Raw genomic sequence first — 15,815 nt, 5'->3', positions numbered from 1 at the left:
CTTGCATAGAACATGGTAAGTTTTTGTATATTATGAGCACTCAGGTGCTACAGATGATGAAGTAGACAAAGTTGAAAAATCCAAATAAAACTGATCAAAATCGTTAATAATTTCCAAACAGAAATGAAGAGGCAAGCATACTTTTGAAGTCTATACATAATGAAACATTTAACTCTTGACTACAATTCTCATTCAGTAAATACTGACTCAAGCGTACGAATGGTTTGCTTGAGACACACACACAGACAGAAAGGCCTTCACAAGTTTCTTCTTCAGTTTCAAAATGTATTTATATCATGCTCTGGTAGACCCCAACCTTCACACAGCTTATAATACTTAACGCATGGAAATGTAAATAAATTTGTGGATTGATGTGGTACATTCTTCTAGACAGCTGAGAACTACAGCAATCTGGGTACATTTAATCAGCCTTTAGCATACATGCAACTGTGTCTATTAGAATCAAGAGACATGATAATCTCTGGGACTCAGTTAAGCACATGTATTAATTTTATTGAACATTTTAGTCCCCTTTTAAACTAGAAGCAATTCCTTCAGATGCAAAACCCCTGCTCTCATTCCTCAGGGAAATCCCTTTCTGTTTTTCACTTCTTACAATTGATATGTAATATACAAAGTAATTTATTTTACAGCTGCTGATTTATTCAGTATATTCCATTAGACTACTTACAATATAAAGTTGCTTTTACTCCTGGACAGGCATTAGCTGAAGTTAATATATACTAAATTCTACAAAACTGAATTAAAATATGACTTATAATAGAAGGAAAAAATATACTGTACCATTAAATAATTAAAACTCCATATTTGTCTTTCTACACTAAATTATTATTATGTGGTTATTCTAAATTATTTTTATTTCTAATTATGTTTGTCTTAAAAGTTACAGAAGGGCACTCAAAGATTTGCTACAGGTCACAAGTTTTGTATGCTTGAGATAAATAATTATGGTGATTCAACAGAGCATGGCTGTGTGTGCACATGAATGGAAGCTGTAAAAATTCAAGTCTTGCCTACTGCTCGGGTAAAATGGTGTATGAGTATTGAATAAATATCTAAGGAAACAATGAATGAATGAATGATAGAGCCCTACAAATCAAGAATGCAAATCATACAGAATTACAGGTGTCTTATTTTGTAAGCACAAGTACGTGGCTGAAAGAGAAATTTCCTTATACTCAAGTGCTTAGGTAGAAAGTGAGTTCATCTATGAAAACAGAGGCAAAATCCTTATTGCTTGTTCAGCCTGCACAACATTGCTTACCAGGAGGTTCTAAGCGAAGTGTACAGCAGTGTGAATATTAATGAAAAAAATGAGTACTTCTGTTGTCCCTCCCTATTCCACTCTTTACCAGATGAAGTTTGAAATTTAACATACATCGACAAACTTGCTCTTTACTACTGGAGTTCAAAAAATAAGCCAACTTTCACAGATCTCCTCCAGGACTGTGTGCTACGAAGTCTTCTCTGCCAAAATATGGCCTGTGCCCAAGTAAAGAGTAAAGAAAGAAAAGATCAATAGGCTATCTTTGGTTGTCAGAATGACCCATCGGGACTACCGTCACCTACATGGGAGATGTAAAGCCCTTGCCTCACACCAATGATATATTAAGCTTAGCTCAGCTAGTCCATTAAGTGTGTTCCAAAAGCTATAAAGTCATTCATGCCTACAACAAGGCAGAGCAGAATGCAAAACAGAATGGCAGAATATCCTTGCAGTGTACCAGCCTTGTCCCCACCTTAGGGAACTCTCAGGCTAGACCTGCTGTAAAAGCTAGGAATTGTAAAACTAGCAAATTCAGAGATAAGAAATCCCTCTTGAATAGAGTTAATGTAGACAAAACCAGACAACTAGATGTAAATTAGGACAGCCCTGCAGGCAGTCAGCAAGCAACAAAGACAAGGGTACAGACACAAAAAATGCATGCTGCTAATTTACTTCACACATCATTTCCTCAAGCAGGGACTGGAGAATCCAGTCTTTCTGTTTGGCTTCAGCCAGACAGAAAATGGCATCCTAAAAATGGCCTGAACCTTTGAAGCACTAATTGCAAATAACATTACAACTGATGGGAGCTGAAGATCCTCAGGGCTGCCATATACTATCGCTTGTCCTGCAGCTGTGCATTTATTTCTGGGCATTCTCACAGAAAGAAGGAGAAGAGCATTCAGGAAGAAACATGCAGTTTTGAAAGGGAGATTTATCTCTTAATTGGAAAAATTCCACTCTGTTCCAGGTATCTGCTGCTTCAAATTAACTAAAGATAAAGCTTCTTTAGTTTTTAGTCAGGTATTGAGTACCTGTTAACAAATTCAGTTGCTGTTTACTTCCTACCGGTCCACGACAGTGTGAGAAAAGCACTCTTGTCAAATGTAGATTTAGTAATTTGTTAAATGAAATTTGTTAATAGATACTTAGTAGTTTCACTGCAAATATGTTTTACTGTACATTGGCACCAGAAACACCTGATGTTTGTAAATATGGAAAAACTTCAAGACAATAACTATATTGTGACGAAAGAAAAAAAAAAAAAAAAAAAAAAAAACATTTTTCCACCTATTTAAAAGGGGTAAACTAAATAAAATAATAAAAAATACAGTCTATAGATCCTAATAATGTGAGTCTCTTTTTTAGACTTAGTAGAGACTTTGAGATTAACGTATCTCATTAACTGCTCTGCTCAAAGCCACAACAAAAATGGACAGCAAAGCAACAGTGTATTACATCATAAACAAAGCAGTAGTTTTTGTATATCAGATACATTCAACCTGTGAAACTAAGTAAATTCCCTAACGTATTCCACCCACTCCATGAATTTGTTCTCTTAAAATCTGTTAGCAATTAAAGGAAGCATAAGAAAACCCATTAATTTTAAGAGCTTAAACTGTAGCATTCTCCATAAAGAGCTGAATACAAAACACTGATCAGTCTCTCACACAAGCAACATTTTTGCGGGGGCAAATACCCTTTCACAAAGTTTACACCACACTCCTGAAGCGGAGATTGTATCCTTATATTTCTTTGTTAGAATGCTCCCTCTACAGGCTCAGTTCTTTTTTCCTTAAGACGAGGCTGCAGCAGTGTTACAAAGACATGCTTTGAATTATAAAGCCATGTCATAAACCTGGCAGAAAACAAAATAATCATACCTATCACACTCCTAAGCAGCTTGCAAGCTCTGTGCCAAAGGACAGTATGTTTCAGAATGACAGTGGTTGTACTTTGTTCTGAATTTCTCATCTCTAAATTTATCATATGCCCCATTACAGCACACTTGGCAGATTTAACCTTCAAGTCATTTCATTATTGATGTAAATAAGCCATGGCACACAACAAAATATTATGTTAGATTTAAATAAGAGTTCATCTTGCAGAATAACGTAACTAAAAAGAATTATCCAGCACTGTGTATTTCTCTAATTTGTTTTTATATCAATTATTTTTACATTAACACACTTCTGGTTAATGTTTTCCCTTATGAATTCTCTCTGATTACCAGTGCAAATTTGCATCAACCTCAGTTCTGCTGAGCTTGAAGTGACCATAATTAAAATGTACAGCATAGCAGTAGGTGGTATTACTACTGCAAGCAAGCTCTTCCTTCCATAAGAGCTAATAGCTTTTACTATCAGCTCCTAGCTCAACACAAATCTCCAGTGCACCATCATTTAAGCAGCTGGGATGAGCTCTCATCAAATTCAAATTGCGCTTTGGCATTGGTATGAAGTTCTAGTTTCTCATAAGTATACTTTTACATTTTTTAAACACAAAATTTAATTTTCGTAACTCTAAGACATGATTCTGCAGTCCTTCATATCCATGATCAGTATCACTGTTTTGTCAAATAAAGGAGGAATCACGATGAGGAAAGGTGAAAAGGATTTATTAAGGGTTTGATACCCATAGCCTTGCTTGTATCAAATGGAATATTACCGAGAAAAGTAATGTTTGTATCAGGGGATCAATCTACTTAAGAAATGTGATACTGCTTGGCAAAGCTACCAATGGCAGAATTTGGCCATTACTGAAGATTGGAAGTAAAGCCTAACAGCGAGACGTGAATCCTTCAAAGGAATTTCAGAAGAGGCTCTAAGCACAGCAAATCCATCCACCTCTGATCCATATGGGATCCTCATATGACATCTCATAGACATTTCTGCCAGCAGTATGAATAATACAGCAGACTGCGCACAGCCTACTACACTGAAATTGTGAAACTGCTGCACCAACACTGAAGCCTGAAGCCAACTTCTGAGCCCGCTAAGGTAAACCTCCATTCATGTATTCTAGAGAGAGGTCTGACTTGCTTCCACGTGGGCTTGGGCAATAGATTTGTCTCAGAATACCAATAGTGCAGTCTCCAAAAACATTTTAGACATATTGTACCAAGCTAACGTGGTGGATAGGTAGAAAACGTAATTTTATGCTAGCTTTCTGGCATGCCATGACTATTTTGTGTTCCTCATTAATAGCAGAAAAAAGTCTAACAACAAGCCCTCCATCTTCCCCCACCTAACAACAGATAGGTGTTCAAGCCAGGTAAATTCCATTAAAAATCTGGGACACATTTTCAAAAAATAATGATGATGATTAATGACGGAAACAACTACAAAAGGAAATTATATTTTACCTATTTCTTGACTTTTACAAGTCAAGTCTGCAGGCCTCTCTTGTTTGTGTGCTTTATTAACTGTATTCAATATGGTGCTGAGTTCAATATTAGCACGGCTGGATAAAATTTTTGGTTTGCTTGACTCATGATGTCAGACTAAACAATCTCATGTCATTTTGCAACCACAGACTATGAGAAAAGTATATTTTTGATGTAATGAATATACATCTTAAAATGAATTAGCCCTCATTAAAAAAAACAAACAACCTTTCAGTAGAACAAACAAAAGCAAATAACTAAATAATTTTAATCTATTTTTACAAAAGTTATTACAGTTGGAAGTATAGATTGATAAATACTTTTACATGGTGGGTTTTCCTGCTCCCCTCAAAATTTAGACTTGATAAATATGCTAGGATACCTTTCTAAAGACACATCTGAACTCTGAAAACCTTAGTGTTAGAATTGTTTCATTTTAAAAGACTTATTTTAGCTGCTTGTAACATTCATTTTCAGAAATGTGTACATAAGGACAAAACTTAACAGAAAAGTTAAAAATCGAAAGTGAGAATTTTAGTGAAAGCTTTCTGTAAAACAGTAACAGGATACTGAGCTTTCCACAGATGCAGGCTTCCTATAACATAAACGGTAGACAAAGATGATGCAAAATATTTGTGTGATCACATGAAAATTTTAAGTTTAATACAGACTTATATAAGAATATACATTTCTTGATCTTTCTACTTGATTCTAATCCCTGACACCTCAAGAAATAAAACAAAACCCAACATAACTGATCTGACAGAACTGTTTTCTCACCCCTTGCTCCCCGCAAGCATTCAGGTTCTGTCAGTGCTAAAATTGGTTTCTGGTGGGTACCTGCTCGGAATAGTTTTCCTTTTTTTTTTTTTCTTTCCCCCTTCAGTATCAAAGAGACCTGCATTCCAAAGCACACTAATCACTGGGTTCAGGCTGTACTATCAATATGCTCTGTGGAAAAACCTCTAAACATATGGGTCGAAAAGTTAGTACTGTTAGAAACCAGGCATGTGTAGCAGCAGCTGTCTTACTTGGCACAGCTTTTGTCAAGTTTTCTGGCACAAATTCCACAACCACAGACTTCTAATGGCCACCGGTATCAATCAACATGCTTGGACTAATTCTGAACATAGAAGTTTCACATTTCAAGAAGTTTCACATTTTAACAACTATTTTAAGTCAGCAAGGCTGATCTAATACACAAGAACATGTCCACTGCTAGCCCAGTGGCATGGCAGCTTGCCTACTTCACTGCCAACTAAGATACCAGGAAAAGAACAGTGGAAACTAAATCCACTTTAAGGACAGAACACATTCAGTTGTCCAGGGAGCATGCCAACTATAGTATCATGTTTAGTTCTTAAACACTAATGACTGATTCATGGCAACAACCCCAAAGGGAAATACTCACCTGCTATTTTAGCTGTACATGAAGCACATATTTAGGGTATGTTTTTTAACACTATCTGCAGGAATTTTGTTTTGTAACTCTATGTTATTAATAAATCTCAGCATTTCAAACTGTAAGTTTAATACCCTTTCCAAATCTGTTTTTTTTTTTTTTTTTTTTACCATGAAAAGCAGCAATATGCCTTGCTTGAGGAAGTGACAGGCACAGAACTACTGAAAGAAGAAAGCTCTAAACTCCTTGACCTCAGCAACACCAAAGACATTCCTTGACATTGTCATATTGATGTTGCACCTGTGCCTCTACACATTTGTGTCCCACTTCTAGCAAGATAAACGATTTGAGAATATTCCAAAAATTATTTTTATTACTTTATTCCTTAGTACATTTTCAATGTTCTTACTGCCTGAACAACTAGCTGTCATCTACACATACTCTGTTTTATAAAAGACAAAGAAATAAAACTTATTTTTGGTGGATTACCTGACACAAATGATATCTAGCATTGAGCTGAGTATCCATTCAACTTCGTTGAACTATTATTACAGTCATGAAATCTATAGTTCTTTGTAAATAACGCTTAGAACAGTAGGAGAAAAAAAAAGAAAACACTACAACTACTCTATTTTTAAGTTTTTTTACATATTTTTATACATATTTTTAAGTATGAAACCAATTTAAGTAATTTAAGTAATTTTTAATTTCATTCTGAGCACCTAAGCATTCTAAGAGTGTGTAAGTGCAAGGCACACACTGGACAAGGGAGGTCTGACTGAGTATCTTAACCTTAAATACCTTGAAGGCTGTGAGAACAGTAATAAAGAAGTTGAAAGTAAATGTGCCCCATGGAATTATCCCTTTGCTAAGTCTGCACAAATTTCAGCCTGTGTCATAGTTTCTTATCTGTTTATAAAGTGATCACACTCAGGTGACAAAACATTAAAAAAGCAGGTCAGAAAAAATGTCAATTACATTCACACATTTAAGACATTAATCCTCAAAGATCTTTATTAGGAAGGGATAATCTTGAGTATCTCGTACAAATGCATCCTGTACTTCAGGTTGAGACAGTTTTGCACTGACCATTATGAAGCAACAATTTCAACTATGGCACCTGAAAACCTTATATACCACCATCTAAAGTTTGCTTTTTAAAACTGTAATTCCCAGGATAAACACTTTTGAGTAAATTCAGTTCTAAACCTGACATCAGGAAAAAGTCTTTTTGCTACACAAATATCGCAAGACTGGAACAGGTTACTGGGGTTGCAGAATCTCCATCCCTGGAGGTTTTGAAGACGTGGCTGACAGTTCACCTGTTAGCCCAAGTCCTATTTTGAACAGGTTGGTCAATAAAGACTGTTTTTTACCTTAGCCCCTCAGGTCCCTTACACCCAACATTTCTTTGATTCTAGGAAAGCAGGTACATGACAGAAGTTAAATCTCTGAAACATTAGGAGAGGTTACAATGCATACTGATCGAGTTGTTGAAAATTACTAGACGGGTAATCTAAAAATCTATGTTCATCTCTCTCTAGTGAAAGATCCTCTTTTGAAATGCTAACAGAACCAGCAAGGAAGCTATATAACTTACAGTCTTGTGTCAGGCAAGTGGCAAGTGTTCTAAACTCCAATGAAATCAGATGGTAAAATACTCTCTTCCTCTCAAAGGAAAAAAAAATATCTCCTAGAGCAAGACAAATCAGTAGTTATAGGATTTTATCCAGAGTATTTAAGATGAAAATGTAATTGGGAACTTTTTTCAGCATTGTATAGTAAAAATACTGACTAAATGAATATTCTGATTAAAAGATACTGTATACTTAAGTTTTCTTTATTACTTTGCTTTCTGTCTTTCACTTGCCACTCTCATTTTTATTAGAGAACATAAACCACCTCACAAATAAAACCTGAAAACTAAGGTAGATATCTAACATTGTCTTTAGAAGCCACTGTAAGGGGAAAATACAATATTTATTGATTTGTTAAACAGATAATAAAAAATGGCAAATTCATTGTCACCTTCTAATTGCACAATTCCTGTCCGTGAGAAACATCAAGCAAACAAAACGTGTTAGAAGAACTAAGCTAAATTTAAGGAAAAAAAGCTGTAACCACACTGAATACTCAGCTCTAGGAGACGGAGAAATTTATTCCCAATGAATTCTGTGCTAGGACTAGGATCCCAATCCCTGACCTAAGATTCTCAGCTTCACTTTATGATCTAGCTTTACTTCAGGAGAATATAGTAAATTTCAACTCATTAACAATTAGCACTCTCAAGTCTTAGGATAGAACAACAGTAGGAAACTTGAAATATCGTGGGTCTTTTTCCTTATCATTTTTTTTTTTTCCTAGCTTTGTTTTCCTTTGTAAAAAGGAGACTACTTCTAGCTCTGAGTTGGTTATATGCAAATTCTAATAAGGTAAAAAACAGCAGCAGCTTTTCCCGGTCCAGCTTGAAAACAGGTGAAAGAGCAATTTAGTGAGATTTAGTGTACAATTTTTATCAAACAGATGGATAAAAGCAAGAGCAGATACAAAGGTGAAATGTTTCCGTCGCACTCTGTTTAGGAGATTAATGTTCTGTCTGTGATTAGGCCATAGTTACATAGTCAGTCACTAGTTTGAGTAAGATGAACTGAACGAGAAACAGATTGCACAAAGGCCTGCTGCTATCTGAAATGGAAATTTCCTCACTACAGAGCACACCTGCTAGTGTCATGACAATTATCTGTTAGGGTTAAGGCAGTGTAAATGTCTTTCAAAATGAACATATTATTCAGGGAAACTCATTCTCCTGTGAAACACACAAGCTCTGAGCTCAAGAGCATTTTATCTGTAAAAACAGAAGACTAAAATGAATGAGCATTTGCTGGTGTTTGGAAAGACCTGAAAATGTGTGGGAAAATAATTGTTCATTAGGGAATCTAGGAAAGATTCCAGCAGGTGCAGAAAGAAAAAAAACTACAGGAGGCTTTTATTAGACAATATGTAGGTGTACATTTTCTTCTTATATCACCTTTGTGTTTTCATGCTTGATTCAAAGCAAATCTTGTACAGCTGGATTACAGAAAGGAAGATTTTTTTCAGGTGCCTCTGTAGAACAGGAGATCTGAAAATCCAAACTTCCATCTGCAGACTACAGAAATCTTTGCAATACTGTTTTTAATTGTGCTGTACCTTTTGAAAACAAGAGAAGACATGTCCACATAAAGTATCTTTGATCCTGGTGCACCTTGTTGCCTTAATTCACTCACAATCCATTACGCACAAGCTCTGAAAAAAACTGTAACAAAATACTAACATCTTTCTGCGTAATGGATGAGTGATTTCCTGCATCAACTCTAGTTACTCTAATCACTTTACAGTGCAGTATCACTCCTGCTTCACTGGATATGAGACTAACCACAAAGTATTCTGTACTCAGAAGATGTATCTAAATGAATGCCTTAAGTTTTTCCAGTATCTCAGCAGTTCTAACTGAATATTGAATTGGAGAGAAAGAACTTTCTGTAACTGAATTAAAGACATCAAATAACAGAAATATGTTTGTTGATTTAACAAACAGTTGCTATTTGTCCCCTTTGATTAATAATTCATTAAGAACTCCTTAAGTCAATGACTTGAAATTATTGCTCCTCAGCTACCACTATAAAGAAAGGCTACAGTACTGACACCTTTAAACAGTGTTAAGAAATGAGACAACTCCCAGGAAAAGTAACTGCAGGTTAATCCAGGATGTGGGGCTGTGCATTTATGACTGGCTATGCTTTCTGTGAAATGAAACTGTAAGTTTCAGTCCTGGTTCCCAGGTGTCCACATTCCTAAAATTCGTCTTAACCTTGCACTAGGTAAGCTCTCTTCTTGACGGTTCAAGCTCACATCATATCACAAGAAAATAAGAGAGAAAATGCTTAAATTCTCCTCTTCTGTTCCATTCACTGTGTTAATGAAAAGGATTCTAAGCAAAATTAATTGTGATCCTAAGCACAATTAATCACTCACAGACTAGGTCCACCCCACTAGCGTTACATTCACTGCAGATTCTTACAAATAGTTGAAGCAGGATAAGAAAAGCTGAAGAAGCAAGCAGACACACATACGCTTGGTTAAGGGTCATAATTTGTTGTTACTCTTCTATTTCTCTGGCTTTTTTTAAGTGAGTTTCACAGAAGCTTTTGCAGAATTAAAGCATTGTAGATACTTACGTTTGATGCTGGTCAACCTACTTCTGGGTGCTGAACTGTCTACAGCTGCTGAAAATGAGAAAAAATAGATGTGAGCAGTTGAGTATTTATTATTTGTCATGGCTAGAAAAAAATACATTAATAAAACAACAAAACACACAGTAATTAATTAGTACACAGACTTTTCCCATCCACTACTTTAAAATATGATAGTTGCTGTGTATTTAAAGTTACTGTGTATTTAAATTTATACAGTCAGAGAATTTTAGAAATAACTGTTGAAGCAAAATACTTATTTTAAGAAAGAATCATCATTTAAATGAAGGCTCCTTCCAAAATGTTTCTATACATTTTGTGCTGACTGCATTTAACTGCAAAGACACTGAGCATGTTACATGGTAGAGAAATGACAGTACTTTTGTTCTGAACATGGACTTTGGCAGATTTGAAAGCCTCAGTGTACTTCTCTTTAAAGCAAATTTAAGAAAGGGAGGGATGATGAGGAAAACCAGCATAACCACCTCCAAAACACAATTTCTGAAAATAACTAGAAAGAGCATATAATGTTTTGGGAGGCATTCAAAAATCATTAATCTCATAACCCAGACCCTGCAACCTTCTAAGCATTTAATTTAGACAGTCAGGACATCCTGCCAAGCCCTAGCATTCATACCTCTAGGACTGAAATCCCCAAGACAAGTTTATGCTATGAAAAATGAAAATAGGCTGTGAACTGTAAACAATATTAACAGCTATCTACAGGCTTTTCTTAGTCCTGTGCATGATATTAACTTGAACAGTAATTCTTACTTCTTGTATGACCTTAAAAATATTAACTTCAGCTATAATTGCTTTCAGTTGTAGCACTGACAGTGGGTATTGCCATTTCAGAGAGGAATAACCACACATTTCTAAATCTGAAAAAAAATTGGTTGGGATCTCATCATAATTAAGAAACATACAAACATGTATAAGTTCAACAAGCTCCTAAGTTCCAGTTTTCACATTTGCCTTTTGACAAACACAAGTACCTTCTAACATTAAAGTATGTGCAAAAATTCATATGCATTTTTAGTGCTCAATAACATAGATTAGTAACGTGATTTTCTCATTTGCAAACATGAGGCCATTTTCTAAGTCCTTAAAACTCATTAATGCCACTGAGTTTAATATGAACAAAAGACAAACAACATTTTTGAAAATTAAAAAAAAGGTACAGTGGTCTGAGTTTAACTGAGAATGTTCTGCATTCATTCCTGAAATAAATTCTGTATATTTGCTACTGCAGTTACCTCCATGTTTTTTATCTCACCATATTATTTCACAGCAGCTCTGCTGCAGAATGAAGAGAATACAGCACAAAGTACCCTAAAATTAAAGTCATAATTTTGGTAGCACTTGAGCCAAAACGTTTTCATACAAAACTTTCAAACCCAGTAATACAAAAGTCTTAAGTAACAGCTGTATCTCCTTGCTGACATCGGTCCAAGAGTGAAACAGGAAGAAAATTAGGCTTCTGACTATACAATTCACTCCCTCTTCGTATGTGCCTATTCTGGAGAGAGAAAAAAAAAAAAAAAAAAAAAAAAAAAGCTAAACCTAGGAGTACTAAGTTCATTCATATATGCACATTTTTACCTTTGGCTGAAAGGATTCTGTTATAATGAAACATTAAGTGATCTCTGATCAGGTACTGGTTAGTAAGACTTCGTGTGGAATCAATGCAGAAAGCTGCAAGATTAAAAATATTTGAACATTATAAAGGCACAATACTAAAATATATACAGCTACTAACTGCAATTCAAATCTAAAAGTCACTATTTCCAAATAATAGCTGTACAGATGTCAATCATTAATAGAAAAATGAAAGCCAAAAGAACCTGAAAATGGTTTTGCTCTTAACATTTATCCTGTCAGCAGTGAATATAATGAGTACCAAGATAAAACTTTGCTTTCATAAGACTCAGTTGCAACATCATACCTATGAAAGATTTTCATGTGTGCAAAAATGCGTGATTTCAACTATGGCACCAGTTTAAGTCTAGCTTTGTTTCTGGGACACGTAGCTTCTGCCTTGTGCAAACTCATTATCTAACTGCAAGGAAACCACAAACTTAGAATTAACATGTGCTTCTTTGCTCAATGGAAACCATTTTTTTCTTAACCAGCTACTATCACATGATATCATTTTATCTACTTTTTTTTTTTTTTTTTTTAAATCCCCACTGAACCATTACATTAGCTCAAAAAATAGTTATGGACGTAGCTGAAGTTGGACTATGAAAATGTCAGCATGGGAAATTCTTGTTTCTCCATTCTATCTTCTTTTGGAAGAAGTGTCTGAGGCCGCACTAAGGCACAGAGCTCCATACTTGCCTATTTCAACTACTGACTGTAGCTGAATAGCTTTAACTTCAAGGGTTTCTTAAAGCAGAAACTCACATATTCCAGCTAATATAGATACAACATTTCTTTCTAAATATATATAAATATCTTGCTACCAGTTGTTAGCTAGCATAACAGTCAAGGCAAAACTCAATCCCCAGAACTATTTTCAGTAACGCATACTAAATGAAAGTACTATTAAATTTCACCAATATAGATCAATGCTAAGATTTTTATTATATATTTTAATAATGAAATCAATTAATTCACATAGAAGGAACCATGCTAACTTCCTAGTGAAAGCAAGTGTGTTACTTACCATTACTCTTAGTACTTAACTGTCCTTTAAATGGACTTGCTGGACCACATCTGGGAATGACCACAGCTGGGTATTCATCCACTTTAATGAAATGCCAAACAGAACAGAGAAAATACATATTTTGAAAGACAAGATAAAGCAAATAATTATAATAATAACACATAAATATATCTTTTTCCAAATAATTCTTCAATGATCGTAGCGTTCATTTTTCATAGAGGAAAAGTAATATTTAAGTATTATACTACTACTAAAACACAACTGTTTAATTAGGCAACTAAATCTAAATATAACATGATGGTAGTACTTTTATTGGTTCAGGGGCTTAAACAGCAGAAGAGACCACTGGATTACTTTAATCTGAATTTTACAATGCTCATTAAACTGCACAGAGACATGGTCAAATTATTGTACCTATGCTAAACTCTAACTTATTTTAAAATCTTACTGATAAATTCTATCATTACAGCAAATGACTAACGTGAAAAATATTCTGCATGTAGGGAATGACTGTGGTTAGAACCATACTAAAATAAGAGTTTAATAGATGGAAATAATTATGTTTGCTTGAGAAATCATCCTACCAGTGAGAACACACAATCTTAAAAAACTATTGTTAATTTAAGAAGAATTTCACTTGCCATTCAATCTTCTGTAAGTTTGCAGAGTGGTAACTCTGCAGACTAGTGCAGAAGCTGACTAAACCTAAACATCCCGTAGTTCTGAGAAACGAAAGATGTCAGCTAAAAGCCCTATCTCCTTCCTAGAAAAAAAATCGTGGTACTGTCAGGCTCACAACCACTGTCTGTGATATGACCTTAGATTTACCAATCCACAGCCAATTTTACTAAGAATCTGCAGCATTATTGGAACAAATTTTAACGGGACGTATGCTATTGTTTCAAATACTAGTGCATGCAAAGCATTCCTTTAAGGTATTCAAGGCCCTGCTCAAAATATCAAGCAGAACAAACAAGATTTCTTTAAGAGAATAAATACACCACACATGCATAAAACCAACTGTAGAACTGCTGATTCCAACAAATACGTTATTATGATGATGATCTTCCCCTTCCTGTCCTACTTCTCCTCTGCCAATTCGGTAGGCCGCAGCCGCCATGTCCGCGCCTGCTGGGAAGGGCGCTCCGCTCCATGGCGCTCCGCTCGCTGGCCACCTCCAGCCTCCCACTGCTGGAAGCAAAGCCCCGAGCACCCTTCCTTGCGCAGGGCAGCAGCTGGCACCCACCAAAAAAGTGTGGGGATCTCTTTGCTGCGGCCTCCAGCTGGCTCAGCAAAGGCAGATGCCGTTACAAGCTGACCAGTGCAAGTAACACCAAAAGACACAGACATGCTTATGACAAGCACGCCTCAAAAAGCCCCTTAATTCCACTTCTCCTGGCTTTTTACCTCTTACACGGCCAGCACCTGCCTCCCCTCCCAATTTCCTACCATTATATAATAACTTACATTATATTATATTATACATACATTATATTATATTATATATATTATATTATTATATATTATATTATATTATATATACATTATATTATATTTCCTACCATTATATAGTAACTTACATTATATAATAACTTATATAATAACTTGTTAAATCTGGATCAATATGCTCAATCCCCACTCTTACAAGGCACAACAAATATCAAGGCATTTTTGAATTAGCCTGAGGATTTTGCACTTAGAAAAACCTGCCGTTATATGGCAGGGGCTTGGTATGGTAGGGGCTGTGTCTGCAAGAATTGTTCCCCCACCCCTCATAGCTGGGAGTGTGCCAGAACAGCGTTAGTGAGGGGATCAGAAAGGAAAAGCACTACCGTAGATTTTTTCAGCCCTACCCTACAACTATTTTTTTCTTTACAACCTTTTGTTTGAAGCCAAAAGACAACATTCCTACTCTTCTGTGTCCCTTTCAATGGCTCTTTTTAAATGCCCCTTGTGGCACAATTCCTCCTCGTCCCCATTTGTGATTTGAACATACATAAGGACAAACAATACTGATTTTTAAAAGTATTAAAATCCCAAACATACAGCAAGAATTTATTAGATTTAGAATGACTGCCTCTGTAATGATTGCAAACCTTTGTCACTAATGGCTTGCTTCCTTGTTTAAGTATTGTATTTCTCTACCATAATACTACCAAAGTGGTATTCACAGTCCAGCTGGAAAACTATCCTGAAAATCATGACATCTGAATTTACAGTGCTCACATTTCTAAAGAATGTAAGTCTTTGGGATGACTAATGTTAACTAAACTGTTAAATTATAACATTTTAATATATAAAAACTTATCCTAATGAGAAAAAAAAATGTGCAAATCAGAAATAAGTCAATATTCTACATTATAGTGGTCATCTACGAATATGAAGGTTTTCATTCACAGTTGCTCAAAGTAACCTAAATTTTCCATGTTTCAGAGCTACATCATAATTCTAGATGGAGACCTGATACTGTTGGATGAACAGTTATAAAACCACCTCCAACTAATTTTTATGTGAAATAAACGTGGAGGGGTAAGTAAGGGCATCTGAAAAATGTACAGAGACATTCTTGTAACTACTGTTGACTCTCTCCAGGTAAGCTAAATGCCTTGGCCCTTAGCTGGAAATCATCAGAGGGGCTCAGAAAGCTGTTGCTTTTACTGTCCTCAGCTGCAGGTCTCTCTCCAGCTCTACAGAAAAATCAGGCGATTCTGAAATGTTCACTCACTTTGCATCACCAGCAGATGGCACACGGATAAACCGTATTGAACTATTGCATCTGCTCTTTTTGCCCTTTACAATTAATCTGTATCAGACATGGGGGGAAAGTATATAAAACAAAA

The 15,815-nt window shown here is 35.5% G+C and overlaps 1 protein-coding gene across 1 annotated transcript in view; it reads right to left on the bottom strand.

Annotated features, from left to right (window-relative positions):
- SPATA7 (spermatogenesis associated 7) overlaps positions 1–15,815 on the bottom strand; it is a 41,474-nt gene that overhangs the window by 17,259 nt on the left and 8,400 nt on the right. The window contains exons 2-4 of the mRNA XM_035327257.1: positions 12,976–13,056; positions 11,910–12,002; positions 10,293–10,340 (exon numbers count right to left, since the gene is read on the bottom strand). Coding sequence (XP_035183148.1) covers positions 10,293–10,340; positions 11,910–12,002; positions 12,976–13,056 — 222 coding nt within the window. The remainder of the gene's footprint in view (positions 1–10,292; positions 10,341–11,909; positions 12,003–12,975; positions 13,057–15,815) is intronic.

The sequence above is a fragment of the Oxyura jamaicensis genome, chromosome 5, assembly GCF_011077185.1.
Source record: "Oxyura jamaicensis isolate SHBP4307 breed ruddy duck chromosome 5, BPBGC_Ojam_1.0, whole genome shotgun sequence".
Taxonomy (NCBI): domain Eukaryota; kingdom Metazoa; phylum Chordata; class Aves; order Anseriformes; family Anatidae; genus Oxyura; species Oxyura jamaicensis.
This window is presented reverse-complemented; position numbering and strand designations above follow the sequence as displayed.